The 25,829-nt window shown below is 62.3% G+C and overlaps 1 protein-coding gene across 4 annotated transcripts; it reads right to left on the bottom strand.

The window, feature by feature from the left end:
• Nucleotides 1-442: 442 nt before the first annotated feature.
• On the bottom strand, nt 443-25,474 carry SREBF1 (sterol regulatory element binding transcription factor 1). Of its 4 annotated transcripts, none has more exons than XM_074965090.1 (19): nt 25,170-25,474; nt 11,647-12,078; nt 10,755-10,924; nt 10,508-10,648; nt 9,505-9,723; nt 8,981-9,095; nt 8,329-8,525; nt 7,721-7,919; nt 6,902-7,071; nt 6,011-6,272; nt 5,499-5,665; nt 4,899-5,067; nt 4,293-4,401; nt 3,832-3,941; nt 3,373-3,505; nt 2,894-3,056; nt 1,971-2,156; nt 1,655-1,766; nt 443-1,017 (listed from the first exon to the last, which is right to left on the bottom strand). In XM_074965090.1, exons 1-19 carry the CDS (start codon nt 25,273-25,275, stop codon nt 794-796), a joined length of 3,384 nt encoding a protein of 1,127 aa, XP_074821191.1. In that variant the 5' UTR covers nt 25,276-25,474; the 3' UTR covers nt 443-793. The 4 variants fall into 4 exon arrangements, with proteins under 4 accessions (XP_074821191.1, XP_074821190.1, XP_074821193.1 ...); XM_074965089.1 differs by having other exon boundaries at nt 449-1,017; nt 10,755-10,927; nt 25,170-25,472; XM_074965092.1 differs by lacking the exon at nt 25,170-25,474 and adding an exon at nt 20,512-20,682 and having other exon boundaries at nt 450-1,017; nt 10,755-10,927.
• Nucleotides 25,475-25,829: the final 355 nt, after the last annotated feature.

Genomic DNA, 25,829 nt, shown 5'->3' with positions numbered 1-25,829 from the left:
CTTTCCCTGCAGCCCCCGCAGTTGACGCCCAGCACCAGCACTGTGCACGAGCGGGGCAGGCACTGCCAGCTGCTGCTGGAGGGGGGCCAGAGGCCTTCCCCCGGGGACCTCTAGGGCGGGCAGTGGGGGAGAGGCAGGGGCAGCAGCTTAGAACGCTTTGCCGGGGGGGCCAGGGAGAAGGGCTGGAGAAATGGACCAATGCGGCAATACTGAGAAGGTGCCACTAGAGGACCCCAGTGCCCAGCATTGCAGGGAGACTGGGGGCAGGGCAGGGGGCAGGGTGGGGGGCCATGCTGGAGAGTGAGGCAGGAGATCCGCTAGGACTCCAGGCCCTAGCACAGGGGAGGGGCTGGAGGCTCTTTGGGTCCAGCCCATGGCACCCACGGCCTGTCAAACCGTACCAACGAAGCCCCCTCAGAGCACCCGCCCCTCCCTCCCGCCAAGATAGCATCTCTGCTCCCAGGCAGCCCCTCGTCCACAGTGTCACCCCTTGGCAGCCAGCACCGCCCTGAGGTAGGGAAGTGTATTACACCTGTGGGGAAACTGAGGCACGTGTGGGTGATTTGCCCAGGGTCAGAGAAGAGAGTCAGGAATAGAACCCAGGAGTCCTGGCTCCCAGCCCCTCCCAGCAGTAATGACTAACACTCCTGCCAATTAAGCAGAGACACATTGCCCACGACACAGCACAGCAGCCCTGATGGAGCAGCTCAAGCTGGGCCAGGTATTACTGGATCAGTCCCATCGGAGCAGTGGCCTTCCCACCCCCACTGTCCATGGCTCTCTGGCCACAGCGCTATCCGGTGGTGACCGTGGTGCCGCTGCCCAGTTTGATGATCATCTGCTGGCAGTCATGGAGTGTCCGTTTGTCGCCCAGCTTCTCCAGGGTGCGGGCGGCCTCGGCCAGCATGCCCACACGCTGGCCTGGCGCAGAGAGGAAGCTGGGCGGGAGGTAGCAGCAAGCCAGCAGCAGGGCCTCGGCGTGCTCCCGTGGTGTGGGGTGGCTCTCCGGCTCGCCGGCTGCAAGAACAAACATAGGGCCCAGCTGGTTCAGTGCTGGCCGCCAGCACGGACAGAGGGGCCCCAGGGGAGGGACAGGGCCGTGCAGGGGAAGGCCCAGTCCACGATCACGCGCCCGTTGCAGAGGGGGATGTGCAAAGACAGACGGGGGGATTGGTCCTGCCCCTCGCCCCCGGGGGGCCAGCACCTGTTCCAGCGCTAGCCATGCCAGCCACACACTGGGGAATCTTGCTGATCCCTACACCCTGGACTGGCCTGGGGCTGGCCCTCCGCAGCCCTGTACAAAGTAGGCTGAATTGGGTCCATCTGCTGCCACTGGGGCACACAGCCCTCAGCCCAGCCCGCCAGTCCCACCCATGCCCTAACCTGGTGGGACTTCTCCATGTCATGAGCTGCTGGGTCTCAACCCCTCTCATAAGGGGCGGCCATACAGCCCCCCGGCCGGCACCGGTTGGCAGTCCCAGGGCAGACAGGGCCATGGAGGCTGCATCCTCCTCCGAGCCCCAGGGCAGGGCCGGGCACATGCCCCGGTCCCTGCTAGCCCAGCAGAGCCCCCCAGATTGGGGGGCAGAAGGCAATCTGGGCACCCTTCCCCCTGCTGCCTCCAGGCCACCTCGGCCACAGGCTCCCCCTTCACCTTCTTTGCTGCTCTGAGCCCCTCTCCTGCGCAGGCTGCGGTCCAGCAGCTGGTGGGTCCTGGTGGGGCTGGCTCTGGCCATCAGCCTGGCAGTGGCTTCATGCAGGAACACCTGGGGAGCAGCCCACATAGACAGTCAGCCTCTGGGCAGCCCAGCACCCGCCCAGCCCCCAGGGAGAGTCTGCACCCCAGGACTTTGACCCTATCCCCATGCTCTGGCACAGTGCCAGCCACGGGACCTCAGATCACGGTGGGAAGCATGTGCTCAGCAGAGTGGGGAAGCAGACCCCCCCCACCCCCTCACCCCAGGGCTCACCCGGCGCATGGCTGGCCGGAAGGCCTGGGCCAGGCGCCGCAGGCTGCTCAGGTCCTGCTGGAAGCCCCGCAGCTCGAGGGCCGAGGCCTGGTAGACACAGCTCAGGTGCTGGCTCACGTTCATCTGCTGCTGCCACACGTTGGTGCGGGTCACCAGGAGCAGATCGCACAGGAGGAGCTGAACCGCCTGGGGGGAGAGAGGGGCGCCAGTGAGGGGGAGGGACAGACTGTGTGTGACACAGATGCCACCCAGGGCTGCGCCCACAGAGACACTGCCGGGAGCAGGCGTGGCCCAGGGAGATTGGGCCTGACCCTCCCCTGCCCTCCCACCACGGTGCCATGGAGCAGGTTGGCCCATCTGGGTCCCACCTTTCCAAATTCCTTGGTGGCTACGGTGATGCCCCATTGAGAGGCCATGGCTGGTGCGAGGGAATTACAGTTTGGGGGCGTCTCCCTGGGGTCTGCCAGGGCTGGTGCTTGGTGCTGGACAGCAGCCCTCTCCAGTGCCCGGCAGGGGCACCGCTGCCCTGGCCCCTTGCTGCCGGCTGGCGCTCGGTGCTAGAAGAAGCCCCATCTGGGCTGCACTGCAGGGGCATTGCACACCTGTTCTCACACATGCAATGCAACTACAATGCACCACAGCTGCGGCCATTGCGCTGCGCCCCTCTGGATGGTCCCTTCCTGCAGAGGTATGTGTCCGGTGTGCCGGGCCCCAGGGACGTCTGGATGCATGGCTTGAGGGAGCCAGATGGCTCCGCTGCATACGACACCTGCTTCCTGGAGCGCTGTGTGCTTCGCCCCAGAGGTGGCTGCCTTTTAGTGGATGCAGTGCATGCTAGGGGAGAGTCCGGTTACACGGCTGAGAACAGTCCGTGATCACACCCACCCCCTACCGAGGCCACAGGGAACAGCCCAGGGACTCACCTTGTCAAGGGTGCCAGTGGCTGGTGAGCTGAGACCCAGGCTGTCCCGCAGGTAGCCGCTGGCTTTCTCGCACTGGCCCAGGCTGGCCTGGCTGCTGTCCTGCTTCCCCAGCAGGGCCCGCACGGCCTTAAAGGAGTGCAGCGCAGCCCTGGGCAGGGTCTTCCTACATGAGCGGAGAGGGAGACGGTCATCATGGTACCCCCAGCTAGGGTCTCCCAGCACTGAGGGGTGGGGCTGGGATAACCGACCCCTGTTCAATGCTGCCCCGTCTCTTGGCCTCACCCCCGAAGCTGGCTCCCTGAGATGCAATGGGCACCCCCTTTTGGAGATCATGTGACTGCCCAGCTGATCACATGACACTGTCACCCCCGCCAACCCTGAGATCCCTGGCGCATTTCCCTTGCAGAGCTCAGCGCTGTGCCAAGGGGTTGCCGTTCCCATCCCAGCAATGCGCCCCCCTCACCCCTGCAGACACTCACTCTGACACCTGCAGGGCCCTCGGCATGGTCTCCACCAGCGGGTACAGCCGTTCGGCCGCCTCATCGTCCCCCTGCAGCCAGTGAATCGCCACAGCGACGATGGATGCCCACCACTTGGCAACGGGGTCACTGCCTGTGAGCGGGGCACACGGGACCGATGGCATCAGCCAGCCTATCACGGCGAGGAACAGACACTCGCCTGCCCTGGCCGACCCCCACCCCAATCCCATACCCACTTGCCCCACCTTGGATCTCCAGACAGTAACTTTCACAGCCCCCCCGGGTCACTGCGCCCACTTTGGCCTGGACACCCCGGGTGCCGCGTGCTCCTGGAAGTTGCCCATGCAGAGCCCCAACTGCAGCTATAGCCCTTCCTCTCAGCGGCAGGCCCTAGGGCACGTGCCAGGCTCCGGGTCCCTCTCCCCTGCCCCCATCCGCACCGGTCAGCGATGGCCTCACCTGTGCTGGCTGCCATCCCGGAGCTGATGGAGAGGGTGCAGCTGGGGGTGCCAGCGGTGTCCGAGCAGCCATTCAGCAGCTGCAAGTACTCCAGGGCATCGGAGAACTCCCTGGGACCGAGGGGGAGAGGAGCAGTTAGGGACGGCTGCCAGGAGAGCGAACCATCCTGGGTCCCAGCCCCCTCCCCAGAAATTAGAGGTGCTGCGGGGAGCAGCTGGGCCCTGGGTGATGAGGGCTGGCACTGGCTCACCCCAGCAGGGACGAGGTGCTCAGGGCCCTGCTGGGGGCGCAGTGCCATTGGCGGGAGGGACCACCAGGCATGACCCTCAGGTGGGTGCTTGGGCCACATCCCTGCAGGACGGGGACTGAGTGGTCGCCGGCAGGGTGCTGCAGGCTGGGAGGAAGCCAGGAGCTGGCAGGCTGGGTGCATCCCTGCTCTGGGCCCCACGGCTAGTACTTACCCTTCTCTGTGGGCCGCTGGCGGGTTGGGGTCCGGCATGGCTACACAGCACAGGGCCTTCTCCAGCAGGTGCTCACGGAACAGCTGGGCCACCTGAGCCAGAGGGTCCACTGGGCCCCATGGGAAGCGCCAAGAGAGGCCTGTTAGTTGTGTTGGGGGGAGGATGAGCGTCCTGGCTGGGGGGAGGAGCCAGCTGAGGGGCCCTGTGTCCGCCATGGGCACTGGAGCCCAAACGCTGGGTCTCCAGACCCCAGAGCCCTTGCCAGGCACAGAGCTGGCACAGGGGTCCAGGCACCACGACGTTAATAAAGGCCACGGGCAGGCTGGAGCCTGGCAGGGCGCCCAGCAACCCTGATGCCAAGGGCAGGGCAGGCAAGGGCCCACTTTAGGTCAACTGACAGAGACCCACTTTTCCTGGAGACAGAGGCCACAGCGTCTATGCCTCAGGGACGAGGGGCATCGGCAGAGCCACAAGTGAACCCCGGGGGCAGCTGTGGGTCAGGATTGAGGGGCATCGGCAGAGCTGAGTATGGGGAATGCGGGCACAGTCCTTGTCTGGTGCCATGCAGAGACGGAGCTGGGCAGTGAGACATGGGAAGACAGGTACCTAGGTTGCTGGTGGAGCTGTAGATACTGTCCCTCGGGGTGCCCTTCAGAGACCAGTCTCCATCGACGAAGAAGCGATGGCCCACAGGGTGGCAGAGCCACTGCATGGCCGGGGGCACGGTGCCGCTGTGCGACAGGGACACCTGCCGGGCGCTGCACAGGAAGGGGCGCTGCGAGGGCAGAGACACGGCTCAGCCCCTCTGGGAGAGATGGGGCCGAGCCCAGGCTGCATGGCCCCAGGGGCAGCCAGGCAGGATGGTGCTGTCTGGGCAGAGCACCATGGCCAGAGCTGGCAGCCAGCTCTAGGGGCAGGTCTGAGGCAGCAGGAAGGTAGGGAGGGGCGATACCAAGCTGCACGGGCCCAGTGCGGATATCGGGCTGGATAGGTTCCTGGCAGGTGGTGCTGGGGTGCCAGGCTAGATGGGCCCCAGGCAGCCCCAAGCAGTAGGAGGGTTTCTGACTGCGGGGAATGCTTCCTGTAGCGTCCCCTCTAGAAGGAGCCCAGCGGGTGGGTCTGGGCTGGTGTTTGCAATCTGGGAGGGCGGGGCATGGAGGAGCCCCGCCTCCCCTGAGCCAAGCCCCACCCCCGAGCCATACTTACCGCCAGGAAGTGGACACGCCGGTGAAGGCTGGTCTTCACGCGAAGCGCCGCGGCCACATAGATCTCGGCCAGCGTCGCCACAGAGACGGTGTCGCCGGCACACTCGGCCAGGTTGACGGCGCTCAGCGCCATGTTGATGCCGGAGAGATGGCCCCCGACGTGCTTCCCTGCGGGCAAGGGGATGTGGGACATCAGCCTGGCACTGGGGGGCTCACACCGGGCTCAGGTCACCCGCAGAGCGAGCGGGAGGAAGGGGGGTAGCAGCTGGAGAGCTTGTGCCTCTCCCCCCTGCACGGCATGGGCTGGAATAGCGGGGGGTGGGGCGGGGAGCTGTGGGGCGGGGCTGAGGGGCACAGGCACAGCTGAGTGAAAGGCTGGCACAGCACCTGCTCAGGGATGGGGCAACCACATATTCATCCCAAATCCCCCCTCCAGCCGCCAAGGGGGACCGGATCCCTCTGACCCAACCCCCAGTAATCACAGCCCCCTCAAGGCCCGCAGGTGCCCCCTACCTGTCATGTGCAGCTGGTGCAACTTGTGGTAGACCAGGGCGGCATCGCGGGCGCTCTTGCGCACGTCAGCCTTCAGCTCGCTGTCCCGCCGGAAGCCGCCCGCCCGCCCGGCCAGCCAGCGCCCCACCCAGAGACGCTGCAGCAGGTGGCGGATGAGGTTCCACATGAGGCTGCAGGCCAGGTCGAAGTTGGAGGTGGGGAGCGGGCGGCCCAGGGCCTTCAGGCCCGTCCACAGGTGCTGGGAGGCCTGAGCAAAGTCCCCCTGGCAACACGGAGAGGAGGCAGGGTGTTAACGCACTGCCTGTGGGGTGGGGAGTCCCCCTACTGAGTATCAGGCCTCTGCCAGGGCATGGCTTTTCCTGGGAAGTTGGGAGCAGGGCTTGGCAAGTGGGCAAGGCCAGGGAAGGGCCATGCCAGGTGGACAGGGAGGGGCAGCGCTTTGCCTTGCAGCAATTGAGGGTAGGGCCTTGCCAGGTGGGCAGGGAGGGGTAGGACGGGGCTTTTCCTGGCAGGAATTGGGGGCAGGGCTGGGCCAGGTGGGCAGGGAGGGGCGGGGCATTGTCTGGCAGGAATTGGGGGCGAGGCTGGGCCAGGTGGGCAGGGAGGGGCGGGGCTTTGTCTGGCAGGAATTGGGGGCGAGGCTGGGCCAGGTGGGCAGGGAGGGGCGGGGCTTTGTCTGGCAGGAATTGGGGGCGGGGCTGGGCCAGGTGGGCAGGGAGGGGCGGGGCTTTGGCTGTTAGGAGCTGCTGATCGCCTAGTGAGTAGGAAGGAGAAATCAAACCAGGGCCAACCTGGGGTGGATGCATAAGACTCCGGGCTGGGACCTGCCCTGGGGCAATGGCAGCCCGGAGCCCCCTTCCCAGGGCGCAGCCAGCCAGTGCTGCTCCTTACCCGGGCCAGGTCCAGGTCTGCCTGCTTGCGGTGCCTCCAGAAGAGAATGGACGACTCCGAGTGGGGGCGGGTGACAGGCTCACCATAGATGAAGAGCCGGACAAAGGCTCCCAGCACGACCAGCACGTTGAGCAGCCAGAAGATCAGCGTGGGCCAGCCTGAGGCCTCGTCTGGGCACAGGGCACAGAGAGAGCCGGCGTGGCCGGCGTTAGCAACACGACACAGCTAGCTCTGGCCCCACCAATGGACCGGAGTGCCCCCCACGCTACGGGCCGCATCACTCAGCAGGGAGTGTCACAGCCCATTGGGCCACACCCCACACACAGGGCCCCCCGCCAGCACTGGCTGCTCCTCCCAGTGCCCTGGACACGCGACTGCACTCAGGTCCCTCTACCCTCTGGCCAGGCCCCAATCGCACCAGCCACCCAGCCCCTTGCTCCCCTCCAGCCTGTCCCCGATGGCCCCAGCCACCCAGCCCCCTGCTCCCCACTAGCCTGGCCCCAATCGCCCCAGCCACCTGCTACCCTCCAGCCTGGCCCCGATGGCCCCAGCCACTCAGCCCCCTCTATCCCCAGGCCTGGCCCCAATCACCCCAGCCACCCAGCCCCCTGCTCCCCTCCAGCCTGGCCCCGATGGCCCCAGCCACCCAGCCCCCTGCTCCCCTCTAGCCTGGCCCCAATCGCCCCAGCCCCCTGCTGCCCTCCGGCCTGGCCCCGATGGCCCCAGCCACCTGGCCTGGGGGTTCTGGCCCTGACTGCCACTCTCTAGCACTAAATCCCCTGGCCAAGCGGCTGGCCGTGTGCTGCTCCCAGCACTTACCTATGGAATCCGGCTTGCCCATTATGCTCCTGCCAGGGCCTGGGAAGGCCCCGCTCTCTGGGGCGCCCTCGGGGCTGGTGCCCCGCAGCAGGGAGGCCAGGGGGTTGAAGGAGAGGCAGAGGAAGACGAAGGCGCAGAGAGCCATGCGCGAGCGATCCAGCATCCCCAGGCTGCCGGTGGACAGCTGCTGCTCCTTCCCCTGAAAGCCCAAGTGCAGAGGTGGGCGTGAGTCCTTGCTACAGTGGTGGGTCTGCTCCGGTGGCACCCACGGAGCGCGCCAGGGCGTGAAGGTGAAAGGCACCCAGCTATGCCTGGGGGGCTGGGAGCCAGGCTGCGCTGCACAGATCTGTCACCCCCTCACCCAGGGCAAACCAAGCTGGGCCTGCCCCAAACGCCCTGGCACCCGACAGGAGCCTCCCCGTCTGCCGGCTGGGTAATGGACCAGGCCAAAGAACTGTCTGCAAGCAGCCTGGCTAGGGCTCGCCCCTGGGTCAGGTGTTGGACCCCACTATCCCTAGCTCCGCATGGGCACCCGCCAGCCCCTGGCTCCAGGCAGGGGTCCCGCTAGAGCCGCCTCCTGCCCAGCCCAGCGCCCCCCACCACGGGACCTTGGTCTCCTCGAACAGCGGGCTGTCGGGCTCCGAGTCGCTGCTGCTCCCGCTGCTCAGCGAGAGGGGGCTGCTGTGGGAGGGGGAGTCCACATCCGAGGGCGGGGGCGTCGGCACGTCCATCATCTCTGGCTTGATCTCCTCCATGGGCACGTCCGGCTTCCCGCGACACGTAGCCACCAGGTCCTTCAGGGACTCTGAAAGCAGAGGGGCCATGAGGAGAGGCTGCCGCTTACAGCTCCTCCCAAGCGGCTGACCCAGCCCCGTGGCTTTGGAGAGCTTGCACCACCCTCCAATGGGCTTGGGCTCCTGGGGCATTCATCACCCCGGGCTGGGCAGTTCCCCACAGCATCCTCCCCCACCACTGCCCCTCTGCCTGGCCTGCCCCACAGCACCCCTCCACTGCCCCTCTCCCCTACAGTGCCACCATACCTCATCTCCCCGCTGCCCAGCCCTCACGCAGTCCCCCCGCCCAGCGGCCTCTCCCGTGACACCTCACACCTGCTACTGCAGTCCTGGGCCTCTGCTGGGGCCAGGCTCAGACCCACCAAACTTGCTTCACTTGTGGCATAACCTGGATTCAACTCCCAAGTCCCTCAACTCCCAAACCCTCCTCCCAGCCCTCCAGCTGGGAGAGCCACCCCGCACTCACTGTTCTTCTGGGCGGCCATCCTGAGGGCCACGTTCTCCTGCTTCAGCTTCTGGTTGCTCTGCCGCAGGAAGCGGATGTAGTCGATCGCCTTCCTCAGAATGGCCGACTTGTTCATCTGCCCGAGAGAGGGACATGGCCGCTCAGGTACAGCTTCCCCCCGCCGCCAGACGCAGCCAACCCCGGGGAGAAGGTCTAGAGTGGCCCCTGGCAATGCTGCCTTCCCCCCCGCCCCCGTGCCGACCGCTGTCAGGTGCTGTCCCTGCAGAGGAGCTCAACCCACCGGCCATGCCTGGGTCATGGTAGCACCAGGGGACATGGCCGCCAGACCCAGACAGAGCAGGGACAGGCAGCAGTCCCTTCAGCCCCCGCCCCACTGTACCTCCAGCCCGCTCTGCTGATGCCCCTCACTCCCGGCCTGCAGCACCTCCTAGAACCCAGCAGCTGGAAGGAGGGGAGAACCAGAGCGCTTCTGTCTTGGGACAGACACCCCCCTGCCGCAACAGGCCCCACCGCTGCCCAGGTACCTTGGCCTCCGAGCCCACCACCAGGTCCTTGAGCTCCATGATCCTGTCGTTGATGGAAGAGCGGTAGCGCTTCTCGATGGCGTTGTGTGCGGTGCGCTTCTCGCCTTTGTTCTGCACAAAGGCTGGCTTCCCGCTGGCCACCAGCCGGTTAATGGGCAGCTTGTCGGCATCCACCATCAGTGGCACCGTGGCCAGGATGGTGCCTCCGCTCACCAGGGTCTGCGAGAGAGCAGGGCGTTGGGAACGGCCGGAGCCAGGAGTATGCCCACCCTGCCAGGGTGGGGGGAGGAAAGAGCCCCTCTGCCTACCCCAGGCAGCTCCCCCCACAGCTCTGCCAGGACGCCTCGCTCCTGACCCACAGCAGCCCCCGCCCTGCTGTTCCAGCCCTGGGCTCCACTGCACCCCCACCAGCTCTGCTGCTGCCCCCAATCCAACCCGCAGCCCCTGCCAATCCAGCACTGCCCCCCTGCTCTGCTGCTGCCCCCAATCCCAACCCGCAGCCCCCTCCTGACATTCCCACCCATGAACCGCTCTGGGGCTGACATTTGATCGTGTCCAGCTCCATTTTAGTTTTGAGATGTGGAGCTTGCTGAGACCCACCGAGCTCGTCCCCTTTGGGCTGGGACCTGAGCTTTGCTTTTGCGATTGGCCGATGCCTTGACCCCCATCCCAGATATTATCTATGGCTTTAAATGGCCGAGCCCCTACTGGTCTCCAGGGAAGGTTCCCACATTTAGCGGGGGTCTGCAGATGGCGGGGTGGGGGACGTGCCATGAGCCATGCCCAGCGGCTCTGTCTCAGAGGGGCTGGCAGTCCCAGGCCGTGGCTGCGCACCAAGGGAGGATATGGAGGAAGGGTCCAGGAGTCAGGAGCCCTGGGTCTGTTCCCAGCTCCCCGCTGACTGGCTCTCACCCCAGGCCTGAGGCCAAGCAGCAGATCCAGCTTGGAGACGTGGGTTTGTGGGGGAGACTCACACACAGGGACCCCTGAGGGTTTCACTTACCGGGACCTGCAGCGGGGCAGACTGGACGGCCGCCGTGGTGGCCACCGAAGCATGGCTGGAAGTCTTTGCCCCAGAGACGTCCGTCTTCACAGCTGTCAGGAACAGGGACTCGGCCTTGAAGAAGTGGGGCTGCAGCAGGACCTGTAGGGTGGGTAGAGGGTTAGTGCTGTAGCCCCACATCCCCAGTTCGGGGAGCAGGAGTGCCTGGATCTCCTGCTGCCTGTCCACGCTCCTGGCCCCAGCTTACCGGGACTTGCTGGATCTGGGAGGAGACAGCTTGGGAGGTGCCGGTGGTGGCCGCGGCCAGCAGCTGCTGGGGCGAGATGTTCTGGACGTGAGCCTGAAGGGTGACGGGCTGGATCTGCGGAGAGGAGTGAGGGAGGCTGGCCGGGGACTGGGGAGCCCCTCCAGGCTGCACTGCTGAGAGCAGAAAGGAGAGCGAGTTAGACGCAGTGTGCAGCTTGCTCCCCACACTCCAGGGGCCCAGCCTGCCCGCGATCCTGCATCAGCCAGGCAGACCAAGGGCCCAGCTCCTCTGCTTTCCTCACTCGGGATGCTCCAGAGAACGTTTTAATCACCCATCACGCCCCACACTCTGCCAGGGGTCCAGCCAGAGCTGATCACACCCTTGAAAACAGCCCACACTTCTCACCTATTTTGCCCTTTCCCCATTGAACAGACCCCCACACAGGGATATCCCCCTCAGGGCCCCATTACCGGTGCTCAGCTTGCACTCTGCGTGCTGGCTCCCCTGGCAGTAGCAGAGGTGACAATATTATAGGTCCTATATAAACACTGGCTCCCACTTCTTTTTTTCAAAACAAAAACGAAAAATTTGGTTTATAAATTCATGTTTTTAAAGACCCAAAAGGACATTCCCACCCAGGGTAGAAAAAAATTGAGGCCAAAAGATTAGGTCTAAATTACTTGACAGTGGCCCTTTAAATTAACCCCTTACAGCATTAGCTATGGGCCTGCGCGGGGGGACAGTGCAGCATCTACAGGAGCTGATTCCACTCCAGTGCTGCCCCCTAGACTACAGCCCTTTCAGGGCCAGTTCGGGGTCCCACTGGAGACGGGGGGAGCTCAGTGGGACCCAGCCCCACCTCAAGGGGCCCTCCCCCCATCCTGAGCCTCACCGGTGAAGCCGTGCTGATTCTGGTAGCCCAGCAAGGGCTGTGCAGTGAACTGGCCTTGGGAAGCCGGGACGAAGCTCTGGGCTGTCATCACCCCCTGCTGCGGCTGGGGCGGAGGCTGGGGCTGGCTGGCAGACAGCGCCATGGGCTCCTCCTTGATGTCCGATGCCGGCGAAGGAGCCAGCGTCAGGCCTGGCCTGGCCCTCAGCTGGGGCTGCGGTGAAATGCTCTGCAGTGGCGGGGGCACCTGGTACATGCTCATGGGAGCGGAGGGGGGCGCCTGGCTGGGCCCCAGGTAGCCGTCGAGAGAGCCGGCTGTGGACGGCAACCCCACAGGCGTGCTGGCCTCTGGCATCGGGGCGGCAGGTGCGTCGAATGGAGAGTCAAACAGGCCCGGGAACTCATTGTCCTGGGTGTTGATCAGCTGGAGCATGTCTGGAAAACACCCCAAGCCAGCCCAGCAGTGAGAGGGATCCCACGTACCACAGAGATCTACGTCCCCCTGACTACAGGACTTGCTGTCTGGCAGGGATGGGGATCCACACACCCTGCGGGGTGAGGGCTGCCCACATTGCAACCAGACCCAGCTCGGTTATTAGACTGCCAGCAGGGTAGACGCTGGTGCTGGATTAAATGGCCTTGGGAACCTGGCGTCCTTGTATCCCCAGCCAGGCCAGCTCCCCCATGCTGCCCCACCAGCTGAGCCTCAGGGCTGGCACAGATGACCTAACTCCAAGACCTGCTGGACCCTGGGCCTCGCCGCTGAACCTGGTGCTTGTGCCAGCCGTAGGTTTTGTCATTTAGGAACTGGGCTGAACCCCTGCAAACTCATCTCAGTGGGGGGGAGGGGCACCACCACCCAAGGACCCAGTCACAGCCCGCTGGGCTGGACCGAACCAGCAACTGGGGCCTAAGGCTGTGTCTTACAGTGCGTGCTCAGCGTTCCCATTCGCACCCTCCGCTGGCTATTGAATGTGACAGCAGGGGCATGCCCACCCTCCCGCCCAGGGGTTGCCCACACTCACGCCCAGCAGGGCAAGCAGGCTGCTCTGGGATGGGCAGAGCAGGGCGTGCTGGGACACACAGCCCCGGTGGGTCATCCCTCTGTATTCAATGGCTTCAGGCTGCCTTTGGCCTCCGGCATCTTTGCTTTAAAGCTCCCTCCATCCCGGCCTGCCCCACGGGGTCCCAGCCGCCCGCGCTCAGAGACGGCGTGTGGGGGTGAAGGCCGGGCTCCTCAAGTGCCTCCTCATGGGTGGCTGCAGGGCCGGCTGCCAAAGTCCCCATCATCAACTGCCCCCAGCTGCAGCATCAGTGCCATGCACAGGAACGCGGCGGGGGGAGAGGTGTGTGTGTGTGTGGGTGTGTGTGTGTGTGGAATTCGAGGGGGTAAAACGACAGCCCAGCATGGCAGGCTGGACTGAAAGCCTCCAGCCCTGCTGGGCCCAGCCCAGCCCACCTGAGCCCTGTACACACCACCCACGCACAGCGCACCAGCCCAGGGGAGTCAGGTACCGTCCTTGGCATCTCAGCTGTGGGTGTGATAACTGCATCTGCCAGTAGGGGGAGCCTGAAGACCAGCCGCCACGGGGAGACCCTTCGGGATACAGCCAAGAAGTGGGAGACACAGGGAGCTGCAATGGGGAAGATCTAAAATCTCACCCCTCCTCTTACGGCTGCTCCATGACCAGCCGGATCCCAGAGGGCCCGCTCCTGCAGCCCTTCCTCATGTGGGCTGCTGCCCTGGCTTCAAAGGGGGCTACACAGACGAGCAAGGGAGCTGGGCCTGGCTTCTACCCCATCGCAACCTGCAGGGGAACTAACAGGGGACCCTCAGGCTGAATGGCAAGAAAACAATGAACAGGAGTGAGACGACCTGGGCTGTTGACAAGCCCCCAAGGGAGGGGCAGCCCCCCTGCGTGGGCTGGAGCAGGGGCTGCAGGGCCCAGTCCTGTGCTGGCTGCAGATGGGGCAGGGTTATTATTGTTTTCCGTATTACAGTAGCACATACAGTCAACACAGCCCATTGGCTGAGGGGCTCTACGTACACACGCCGAGAAACACAGCTCTGCTCTCCAGCCCCACAGAGCTTACAAACCAACAACGGGAAGGGGAAAAGCAAGATTATCGTCCTGGCCCCGGTGTACAGAGGGGAAACCAAGGCACGGAGCAATTCAGTGACTCGCCCAAGGAGTCTACGGCAAAGCAGGGAACTGAACCCAGGTCGCACGTGTCCCAGCCCAGCAGCCATCACCCCACCTCTCCTGTGGATATGGAAGGCTGAGTCGATGCTTCCTGCTACTTACAGCCCCTTCTGGGCTTTGCTTCAGGTTTCCAGAGGCTTTTTTGACCGACTGTACTAAAAAACCCAACCCCCGCCCCACTCCTTTCCCCAGCCCCACAACTGCTGCTCAGTGCCCCTGTCGCAGATTTCTCTGGTGTAAATTCAGCTGTGATCCAATGTCCCGATGACACCGACACTGGAGCAAAGCACCTGGGGGCCAGGCCCAACCTGCAGACAGAGCTGGGGAGCTGCAGGCGGTTAGGAGGTGGCGGGGAGAATCTGGATCTGAGCCATGTCAATCCTGTACCCCCAGAAAGGAAACTAACAGCCCAGGCACGGAGCAGAGGAGATGTCTCCAGTCAGCTGGGCCCATCCCATTATGTATTGCTGTCTCCTGCAGGCTGCCTTGTTCTCCCTGATCCATGGAGCCTGGCGTCCTGGTTTCTGCAGGGGGAGTGTGGGGCAGGGACCAGGATTGGTGCCCACAGCATGAGCTCGTGACCTGCAGTGTGAGAGGGCCAGCAACCCTCCTTTCTAGACCGCCCTAAGGCTGCTCCAACTAAGCAGGGGACAGGGCTCCCCATCAGGTAAACGCAGCCCTCGGTGCTCACGTTCATTTGCTGGGGCTGAGTTTCCGGGCCAACATTTCGGGGGAGCGGGGGGGGGCTACTCCATCACCACGCCCAGCCATCAGGTGAAAAAGGGGCAGAATCCACGACGATGCTATTCTAGCCTCTGGCAGGTGTGCGAGAAACGCACGCTCTGGATGTCCAGAGCAAACCTGAGTTCGAGAGCTACGTTCTTCCCCCAGACCCTGGGAGCCGCCCCTCCCTCCCCACCTAGACAAGGCTGCCACAGGGGCCGGGGGCTGGAACCTACTCTGCTGGCTGCAGGAGGCAGAGTCTAAGCCAGGGGTGGCCAACCTGGGGCTCCAGGGCCACATGCGGCTCTTCAGAAGTTACTATGCGGCTCCTTGTACAAGCACCGACTCTGGGGCTGGAGCAACAGGCGCTAACTTCCCAGTGTGCTGGGGGGTGCTCGCTGCTCAACCCCTGGCTCTGCCACAGGCCCTGTCCCCACTCCACCCCTTCCCTCCCCCTCCCCTGAGCCTGCAGTGCCCTCACTCTGCACCCCGAGCCTCCTGCACCCCAGGAAACAGCTGATCGGGAGGTGCGGGGAGGGAGCGGGAGGGGCTGCTCGGTGGGGCTGCCGGTGGGCGGCTGACATATTACAGTGGCTCTTTGACAATGTCCACTGGTAAATTCTGGCTCCTTCTCACGCTCAGGCTGGCCACCCCTGGTCTAAGCTGTTCCTTGAAACCAGACGCGCAGGCATCATAGCCGCCAGCAGGGAAAGGAGAAAGCTGCAGCCAGCAAGGCCACGTGGGCTCTCTTGTGGCATCTGTTCACCTTGGAACAGTAGCTGCTGGTTTGTTTCACCACGTTTTACGAGTGCGGCACGGGGAGATGGTCCCCGGTCACACGCTGAGCCAGTGGCCTATCTCGATCGGAACCCAGCTTTCCGACACCTAAGGCTTTGCTCCAATTAGCACCAGCCATTAATAACATCGTGCACTGCCCTGGCGCCCTCTCTGCCGGCTCTTACCCAACTGATCCTTCCAGCTCAGCCACCAGATAGGTCGGTATCGCTGTCCTCACCATGTGCATGGGGAAACTGAGGCACGGAGTGGTTGTTGTCTGAGGCTCCCAAAATTGGAGACACCCAGAACCAGGCTGGAAATGTTGGCTGAGGTGACTTGCCTCAGTTTATGATCCATGTCAGCAAAAGCCAGATGTCCTGGGTCCCAGGCCCCTGCTCCGACCTCTACGTTAGCTCCCCCCCGCTGCATGAGATCGCTGCTCACATCTCCCTGCTACACAAAAAGGCCACAGGTGCAATCAGGCCAGATTTGTAACGCTATGCCAGAGCCTAGCACTGCCTGGGTAACTTCTGTCCCTGCTGTGATCATACCTGTATAGTGCTGGGCAGAACCTCAGTGCGGATAGTAAACAGCTGCACTCTGAGTCTGTATATCTGCACAGAGCAGCATTATACAATTATAACACAATACACAGCATGCACGGCTAGGAAGCACACAGTAGGGGTTATGGTCTATTTGAGATCACATAGTGTGATTAGATACGTATAATGCAATCTCTCTCTCTCTCTCTCTCTCACACACACACACACCATGGAGCATGCAGTCTGTCTATTTTCAATGTGGCCTTCACCAGGGTTTCGTGGCATAATTCAGAGGTCTTGCACGGAGCATTTCCAGGTGGTCACCGAAGAATTGCCGGGTAACGGCCCCCCACTCCACCCTTCTACAAACACGTTTATTCCGCTTTATAGGGACGCTGTAAATGTCTTTTTCCAAACAGAGCGAGACAGGAGAGCTCAGGAAGCAGGTGTGAGGGCAGAGGGGACATAGATTGGGGGCTGCTGGAAGGAAAGTGACAGACTCAGGCAAAATACAAAAGCCTGCAGCCCAGTAAAGTCCCTGAGTGAGTGGATGCTGCATGAGAAGGCTGTCTCTCATTACAGGTGAGTAGTTCCCCACCTCTCCCACCACTCGCTCACCCCACACTCCCCAGACTCAGCCGCCTGTAGAATTGCGCGATCCTCCCTCCCCCTCCTCAATGCAACTTCCAAAAGGACAGGGCCAGGCGTTGCTGTGACTCCACGCCAGCAGCTCTGGAGTTCTGCCGGGATGGCTGGGCTCAGCAAGCACTGCAGACCAACGATGGGCTGCACCCCACAGAAGGGGGTCCCCAGCTCTCCGGTCGGCCCAGGCTCCTGTCCTGACAGGGCAGCATTCAAGGGAACCAAGCAGGAGAGATTTCAGCCTCCGCCCCAAACAGAGGAGACCCTCGCCCGCTGCGGGGGTTGGGGGGGGGGACACTTGCCCACATGCCCTGCCTCAGTCTCCCCACAAGGCGGGTGCACATCTGGTGGGAGGGGTGGGGGGGGAAGCAGACTGCACATCTGGAAATCCATATGCACTGAATAAGCAGTGTGTGCGCGTGGGGGGGGGGAAGATACCTTCGAAAGTGCACTCCATCCCAGCCGTGGCCCAGGGACAGGCCAGGCGCCCGCGTGGCCCACAAGCCCAGATCAGCCCGGCCGGCCGGAGGGAGAAGGGTGGCAGAGTCTGGGCAGCGGGGCGGTGTGTGGTTATTTCAAACCTGTGAGCCTCCCGCCCGCTCTGTCCCGCCTCCCCAGCCGTCGGGGAAGGAGTGCGGGTGGAATTGTGAATCACGGCCCTTGCATGAGGTGATCCCTCTCCGCCAATCGGCGCCTGCCTGCCCAGCCTCGCTATCCGGCCCTGCCAACCGCCCCCAGACAGCCTGGGCCTCCCCGCGCAGCCTCCAAGGTGAATGGCGCTGGGTTACTCCAGGCCGTTTGCCTTAACCCCGGCGCTGCCAGCCGGGGTTACTCTCGGTCATTCACAGTTAACCCCTTGGGAGCCAGGCGCTTTTGAAGCATGCTGCCTTGCAGTGCCTTGTTTCTCTCCTTCCATCTGACACAGTGGCACCCCCCACCCCCCCAGCCCCCTTAGCGAGGGCGGATCCCAGGATCTTGCCTCCAGTCTCATGGCTCGGGGATCAGGCAGTGGGTAGAGCGGAGGGCAGGCCCTGCCCGCTCGGGACAAAGGCATTTGGCCCTGTGCCTTTCAAGCCAACGCCAACCATCAGGGCTAGAAGCTGGGTGCCCCATCTCCGTGCGGGGCAAGGGGACATAGCCTGGGCGCGTGGCCACATCCGTTTCCCAAACGGGCCCTTCTCCCATTGCCGCACTGGCTAAGCAGGGAGGTTTGTGGAACCCGACCGAACCCGGGAAACGCAGCACAGCTGGAGCCCAGCGGTGCGGCCGGGGGACTGGCATAAAAACAGCGGAGACAAGTCACGCAGTAAGAGTCTAAAAGCCTGCGGCCAGGTCCCTGGCACTGGCTGGGCTGAGTCTGTGTTTGGTTACAACAGGGCGGGGGGGAGGGGGGGGAAATAGCACAAATAAATCCAGTCGAAAACAGGGCAGATGAACCAGCTCCTCCATCCCCACCCTGCCAAGCTGCAGAATCCAGGGCCTGCCTCTCAGCCCTGCTCACCCTGGTGCCAGCGTGCACCGCGCTCTGGGCTGCTGGCACCATTGGCAATGCTACGGCTCTAAGCCCTGAGCTCCAAGGCAGCAGGGCAGATTGCTGGGCCCTACAGAGCCAAGGCCCTCAGTTATCTGTGACCAAAATGGTCCCATCTGGCCTGAAAAACAAGTTGAGGATCTATTCTGGAGCTAGCCCCTGGCCCCCAGACACCCTAGCAGCCTGCTCCAGGAAAGGGTACCATGCACATGTTTGTACAGCGCCTAGTGCATGGGGTCCTGGACACTGCAATAACACAGATAATAAACAACAAAAACGTGGCCATGTAACCTCTCTGTCCCCATCCACCCCTTCCACTTCTCCCATCAGCACCCTTCATGCCAGGGCCGCGCATCAGGGACACTGCAAGCACCCACCAATTCCAGGCCCCCCCCCTTGCAACAATAAACCCACAGGAGCGAAAGCAAACTCGAGCTGCCCCCTCCCCTGGAACTGGCGCTGCCATGGTGCTTTGAGACAGAGCCCCCCTCTGAAGTCTAGCAGCATCTAGAGACCTGGGAGTGCAGGAGAAGCACTCAGCAGAGACGGAAGGGGTGTGCTAGCTCGGAGAGTCCCAGGCCAGGGCCCGCGGAGCTCTTGCTAGGGATCTGCAGCCTGCTGGGCTAGGCTGTCACATGGGGCCGGCCCCTTCTGCGCATGCTGAACAGCGTTAGAAGCAGGTGCAACTGTATCCTATGCTTTCCTGATGTGCTTTTCCAAGTCAGCAATCACTGCTGTAGCCATAGGGATGTCATGGGGGTTATGAATGGGGTGTGCGAGGTGCGGCCAGGAGATGGCGCATGGGAAAGGAGGGTCCTTCCATTAAGGTGTGATCCGCGCTACGGAAAAATCAAACTGCAAACTCCCAGATCTGCAAGAAAGCTGCAGCCTCTTGATTTAAGTGGCTTCATGAGGGTTACACACAGCCCTCTGCTCCAGATGTGAGGGGGAGCTGTCCTAGGGTGACCATACCTCCCATTTTGGACGGGACAGTCCCTTTTTTAAGCCCTGTCCCGGCCGTCCCGACTTTTTGGCAAAAGAGGGCATTTGTCCTGTTCGTTTGCTCTTGCTCTCCAGTGCATGGGGAGCCGGCCTGGTTCCAGCGACAGCCTCAAGTTGGGGGCCGGCAGGGTTCGCGTGACCAGTGAGAGTCTGGTGGGGGCTACTTGGGGGAGCAGCTTGGGCCAGCCCCGTGGGTGGAGGGGCCTTGGGCCAGCCCCGCGCAGTGTCCCGTTTTCCCTTTGGGAAATATGGTCACCCTAAGCTTTCCGTGCTGTCGGCGGGCACTCCACATCCAGCGAGGGCACTGCATGGCACGTCTGACTGGGCAGGACAGCCTAGGTCACCCCAGCTGGGGGGGAGCAGGCGGGGGGAATGGCTGACTCCACAACAGAGGAATTCTTTATTGTTGCATCACAGCAAGGAAAACACAATCCAGAGGATGCCGATACCGACTGCGTGGAACCAAAGGCCATAGGGAATGACACTGGACCAAAGGGGCAAGTCCTCGCGCCATTCGAGGGTCAGATAAAACCTGTTTGTTCAGCAGGGTTCCCTCGTACTCAGGTAGCTCTGGCCCTTCTCTGCTCAGCTCCCTGGCCTGAGCCACCCATCTCGACCGCCTGTGTGCTCATGCCCCACTCCTCTTTCAACAGGTGACCAGGATCCAGGAGAAATGCAGCCGGACTCCTCCGAAGATACCCACCATGCCTCATTTCTGCCCACCAAATACCACACCGCTCTGTCCAGGATCCCAGGTGGAGCCCCAGCCCCCACATTGCTGTGCTGTGAGGATGAGGGGTAAAGGGCATGGATGGCAAAATAGCCTAGTTCAGACACATTAGCTCTTCCCCACCCTTTTATCCTCATTCCCCCTTGTCTTTCGTCCCCCCTTGGGAACGTGTGTCATCCGAGCCAGCCATGGAATGGGAGCATGTGAAATGGGATAGTCTTACACTGCCAAAGCACCTTGCATCCAACAAGCTATTTATAACCAGGAATGGCATTCTCCCTAGCATCGCCAAAATGCAGCCACCTCTGGAGCAAAACATGGCAGCTACTAACCGCGCACAGCAACAGTTTAGAACAGGGAGTAAAGGACACTGCAGCGCACTAAAAACAGAAGAGGGGAGGAATTTAACAGACAGAATGCAACTGACCTAATGGGGATCTGGCCCATGGCATGGGACTAAAAGCACACCGCCGACATCTGCATCAAAACTGAAGCCCTGCCAGGAATTTAGTCACACTTTGCTCCTGGAGATAACAGCACCAGCTGTGCAGCATTTCTGAAACAGGACAAGCCCTTTACCCTGGGACAAAGTCCACGGTTGAATTGCAGTTGATCGGAAGTTACCTTCTGACTTCCCCGGGCAGCAGGAGGGCACGTTTTCTTTTCAGAGATTGTTGTCAATCTCTTATCTAAAACAGATCTGGGCATCGTACCCACCTTGGTGAATGCCGGAATGTCAGCTTGACACGAGGGGAGAGTGAGTTCTGCTCCACCAATCACACCCCCAGGGGAAAGAGCAAATGCAGCCCCCTGCAAGGTCCACGGGTGCCAGGCTGGGGTTCACTGTCTCTGGGCCAGCTCCCAATTCTTCACGGCGTCGGAAGAGGCTGCTGATGCACCCATCCTTCCCCTGGAAGTGAGGTAACCGCCTGGCACTCAGTGATTTCCACAGATGCTGAGTGTCCGGGTCTCCTACGGGGCTCAGCACCTTTGAAAACCAGGCCCTGAGTGCTTTTCCACGTGCAGGTCTCAAGGGGATTTGCAAAGGTGAGCAGGAGTGACTAGCCCACGGTCACACTGCAAGGCGGTGGCAGTCAACCCGGGCTCCTGACCCCACAATGCAATGCTGCCCAAGTCCTTGCAAAGGTCAGCCCGCTCCTCTACCGTTCTGTCCCCAAGTCCTGCCGTTGCGTTGCTGGCAAGAGCCCTTGCCTGCTCCAGCTTCACATCAAGGGCTCTCCACACCCTCAGCAGGGCTCCCCCTAATTCCAGTGGAGCCTACCCCGCCCACAGCCACAGCAGCCAACCCATCGGGATTACTCATTGCTTGGAGGAACCACGCCAGGCTACCTCAGAGCAAGCCAAGCTTGCAGGGGAGCACAGCTCCTATCGGCACTGGCAGAAACAACCTGTCCCCATCTCTGAGCAGCTCTGCTGGAGCTTGGGGAGAACCCCCAAGACAGGCTGGCTAGTGAGGAGACGCACGGAGGTGACTGGCACAGCAGCGCACAACGCTGCAGGATGGTTGCGTCAGATGTCCTGCCAGCAGCTTCCATGGGGCAGGGAGGGGCCGAAAGAAACGACAGTCTTAAGGGGCTGAGGCAGGGGGTGTGCACAGCAGGGGGCTCTCCTAAGGAAGATGCCGGAGCGGATCATGGGGAGAAGGGATCCTCATGGGAGCTGCCCAGGCAGGACGGGTGGCCTCTCGGCAGGGTTCGTTGTATTTATGAATGCCACCCAAGCAACATGGCTCGGCCCTAGTCAGCCTGCTAGCTCCGTGGGCGGGGGCTGCCTTTCACTGCAGTGCCCAGAACAACAGGGCCCCTTGAATGCACTCAATCAATGGGGTGAGGCTGGTGCTGGGCATACATGACTCACATATGAGCGAATACAGAAGTGTCCGTTTCATACGTGACAGGGCGTGCACAGGGCCGGGGGGCGGGAAGGAACCCACTGAGCAGCCCCTGCCTTTCCCCAGCTCTCACACTGATTGGAGGAGGTGGGGGGGGAGAATCGTCTGATGTTTGGAATGCTGGAGGTCACCTGCCTGAGCCTACGCCACGGAGCGGGAGCTTTGCCGTAGGAGCGGGGTCCCAGGGGTGACCTATTCACAGTGCTCAGGGAACCCACGCAAGCACCCCTTCCAAAAAAGGTCAGCGCAGTGCACCCTCAGCCAGAGCCCCCGTTGACTCAGCAAGCAGGTCAGGGTCTGCCCAGGTGCAGCAGCTTGCAGGATCAGGGCCACAGTGAGCGTACACCTGCTCCACCTTTTGCAAAAGGGCACATGCCCCAAACCTCTGACTATACGGCAGGGAATGGGGGGGCAGGAGGTCCTTTGCGTGGTTAATGAAGGCAGGTTTTACTGTCTAATAGAATGCAATTAACTGGAGGTGGGTTTGGACCACAAATGCCAGATCCAAAGCTCCCTCTGCTCTGGCTCTCTGCTCCACAGCTTGGACCCCATGGATGTGCAGTACATAGACCATATAACATAACTGCCTTTTACTAAATGTTCTTCTCAAGGATAGTCAAAGTAAAAAGCCAGCATGATTGCATCATTAAGCTGTGAAATTAACCCCCCAGAAGGCCGATGATGGTAGGACTTAATATTGCCAGAGCAACCTTAAAACTTTGCCACATTAGCCACACACTCACCACGTTCTTTCCAATGTTAAATGTAACCCTTAATGTATTGCTCTTTGTTATTCGTTCAGAGAATATAAACTACCAGCCAGGCAACACGGCAGAAGGTTTAGCTGTGAGCAATCCTCCACTTGAGTGACAGATCGCACAGACTTCAGATTGCATTTAACTGTCACTTTTCCACCAATTTTAAATCCCAGAGGGATCGTTGTGATCATCTAGCCTGACCTCTGGCAAAACGCAGGGCGGACAATTCCAAGCAGAGATTCCTGCATCAAGCCTGTTAAACTTGTGGTTGAATAAAAGCGAGTCTTCTGGAAAGATATCCACTCTGGAGTTAAAAAGTGAAGCCCCAGGCCCCATGAAATCGATGGCAAAACTCCAACAGAGGCAGAATTTCACCCACAGATGCCAAGTGACAGAGAGGCAACCACTTCCCTTGGCCAGCTGTTTACCCTCACTGTTAAAAAGGTGCCCCTTATCTGCACTTTGGATTAGTCCAGTGTCTTCCAGCCATTGATCTCCTCCTGCCTTTGACTGCTTGATTAAAGCGCCCTCTTGGCAGGTTATCTTCCAGTTTGTTTGCTTTTAATTTGGGGAGGCAGAAAAAGAAATTGCCTTCCACCACTGACAAACTCAGCTGACAAGTCCAACACCCGCATGCCTGCCTTTCTCCACAGCTAGCTGCCCTAAGCACCTCACAAGCTCCAGCAGCTTGCCACAGGTGCCCCTCTGAGCCACAAAATGCACCTTCTGACTAGCTAGACATGCAGTGCCCGCTGGAACTGAACCAGGTGCTTCAGATCACTCACAAAACCAGAATGTGACAACACTCCTGGACTGACGAACGTCGGAAAGGACGGGTTGAGCGTGCAGAAGCACACGAATGTCATCTCTGTTAAACCAAGCTCACTTAGGGCCTGATCCAAAGTCACCGGAACGCCTCCCATTGACCAGACTGGGCTTTGGGTCCGGCCCTTCCACCCACCCATGATTACTTTGGGGGTTCTCCCCGCCCAAATGTGCCCCCTCATCCCCACTGTCCCTGAACACAAAAAATGGCATGACATCAAATCTAATCCAGGCACAGTCCAGGCCTGGAGAGCTGCAGCTCCCGAGGCGAACGCTCCCAAGAGTGCCTAGCACGATGGGACACATTCTTGGGCTCTCCCGAAATAAACAAGACCCATACGAACCGCAGGCTCTGACGGAGACCCTGGGGCAGCCCGAACCACAGCAGAGCCTCCTGAGGTGTCACGACGGCCGGGGAGGCTGCAAGCTGCCTTTCGCGGGACCCACCTGGGCTCGCAAAGGAGCAGGGTGCGGGGCGAACCGGTGACGCTGCATTTCGAACCCGCCGCGCTGAGCTCCGCCAGGCGCCTTTAGGCTGCCCAAAGCATCCCGGACCAAGGGGCCAGTGACCGAACGTCCCGCTCGAGGTCCCCACCACCCACCAGGGTTCCCCATGGCCCTGCTGGGGGGCTGCCCATTGCACTGTGCCCCCGGTCTCCAGCGGGGTGGGGGGGCTCTCTGGGAAGCCAGCAGGCACTGTGCAGAGCGGGCAGAGAGAGGGGCTCAGGGGCAGGGCTGCTCCCTGGCAGGAGACAGCGATGGATGCCCGGCCTGGGGGCACGGGCCACCCCTCGGACCACGCCCCCCCCAGTCCTCGGACCACGCCCCCGTCGCCGCCTGCAGGCCGGCCGCGCGCTCGCGCCTGAACTCTCCTCGGCAAGAGGGAAATGACCGAGAGTAACCCTCCCGCTGACGTCAGCGCCCCCGGGGAGCAAAGGGGGCGGGGCTTGGGGAGCAACCACTTCGCACAGCGGCGGGCGCGGAGCCAGAGCCCGGAGCCACCCGAGGAGCGTCCCCGCCCCTGGGGACCGCGCTGGGTTTATTATTAGCGGGCCTGGCTTCCGAGCCGGGCCCAGCGCAGCCGGCTGCAGCCTCCCCCCCCGGAGTGTGCACCCCAATTGCAGCCGGCTAGAGCCCCCCGAGCGTGCACCCCAATTGCAGCCGGCTGCACCCCTCCCCGAGCACGCACCCCAATTGCAGCCGGCTGCGCAGCCCCCCGAGCGTGCACCCCAATTGCAGGCGGCTGCACCCCTCTCCGAGCGTGTACCCCAATTGCAGCCGGCTGCGCAGCCCCCCGAGGGTGCACCCCAATTGCAGCCGGGGCAGATGGGCAGGGGACAGCAGCAGGCTCCTAAAATCAAAATCTATCAGGGAGTAATTACATGGGGAGCCCCCAGCGTGATCGGAAATCACAGAAACTCCCCGCCCCCACCCATGCACCAAGCCCCCCACCCAAGCGAGGGAGAAGAGAACCCCCGAAATGCGGTGCCCGCCTGCGGATCGCTGCCCCTCTCGCATACACACACGTGTGCGACGTGAGCTGCTTCATCCCGGAGCTTAGAAACGCAGAGCCACGGGGCTAGAAGGGGCCAAGATGCGGGACTGGGGGAGGGGAGCAAAGAAACCCTCCCACCCCCACCACGCAGAAGTGTTAAAAGCACTGAAGTGAAAACCCAGCCCCCTGCCTAAGCCAGGCGCCCGGGGTTCACAGGAGCCTTCAGCCCCCATACACCCCCCCCCGGCTCCTCCCTGCCCCCAGACCTGGGCTGAGCCGCCATTCAGCAGGGACTTGGGTCAGGACCCAGCTGTCCATTGCCCCAGGCGCTGCCCCCCCAGCCATGCCCGCTCCTGGGCCCCAGCTCTGCCCGGCCGCTACCCACCGTCGATGTCGCTCAGCAGGGCGGTGGCGATCTCGCTGGATTCCTGGAGAGTCAAGGAAGGGTCCAGGCTGTCCAGAGAAGTGTCATCAAAGCCGAGGCTGGTCATTGTCGGCTCTGCAGGGCAGTGTCCCCCCCTGGCTGGGGGGGGTCACTTTGGCGGGTGCTGCTGGGCTCTGGGGGCTTCCCCCCCTTTCCTTTCCTGCTAACAAATCCTTCCCCCGGAGAAGCCCATGGAAACAAGCCACTCAGCAGCAAACACGAGCAGCCCAACTTATGGGCAGCGTCCGCAGCCTGCCCGCAGCCCCCACCTCCATGGCTGGGGCTGGGGACGGGGGGGGGGGAAAAAGTTGCTCAATTGAACTGTGCTCAAACCTGCTACTGGGGAGGGCAGGGGGGCGGAGCCGCAGCTTCTGGCTCCGCCTCCGCTGCCTGATTGACAGCCACAGCCTTTTGGGGCGGGCGCACCCTTCCCCCTCCCCCGGGCTGCCGACCAGAGAGGGAGCCCGCAGCCGCGAGGCGCAGTTGCAGGAGGGGAGCAGGCGCGGGGGTGCCCCGGGAGGAAGAGGCCCATTGCAGCCGAGGAATGGGGTTTGGATTTTGGATGCAAGGGGCAGGGCTGCTGCGGGGTTTCTGGCGGCCGCGTGCAATGGAGAGCGGCCG

The sequence above is a fragment of the Natator depressus genome, chromosome 10, assembly GCF_965152275.1.
Source record: "Natator depressus isolate rNatDep1 chromosome 10, rNatDep2.hap1, whole genome shotgun sequence".
Taxonomy (NCBI): domain Eukaryota; kingdom Metazoa; phylum Chordata; order Testudines; family Cheloniidae; genus Natator; species Natator depressus.
The sequence above is the reverse complement of the archived record's forward strand: the minus strand, read 5'-3'. Positions and strand labels throughout refer to the sequence as shown.

What these genes read in the sequence shown, in the direction of transcription:
- SREBF1 (XM_074965089.1), bottom strand. Translation starts at nt 25,275, where the DNA reads ATGACCAGCCTCGGCTTTGATGACACTTCTCTGGACAGCCTGGACCCT. An exon ending in CGCTGTTCGAGGAGACCAAG is followed by an intron (nt 7,920 to 8,328) that starts GTCCCGTGGTGG and finishes TTGGGCTTTCAG; the next exon opens with GGGAAGGAGCAGCAGCTGTC. An exon ending in CGGGATGGCAGCCAGCACAG is followed by an intron (nt 3,506 to 3,831) that starts GTGAGGCCATCG and finishes CCCCGCTCACAG; the next exon opens with GCAGTGACCCCGTTGCCAAG.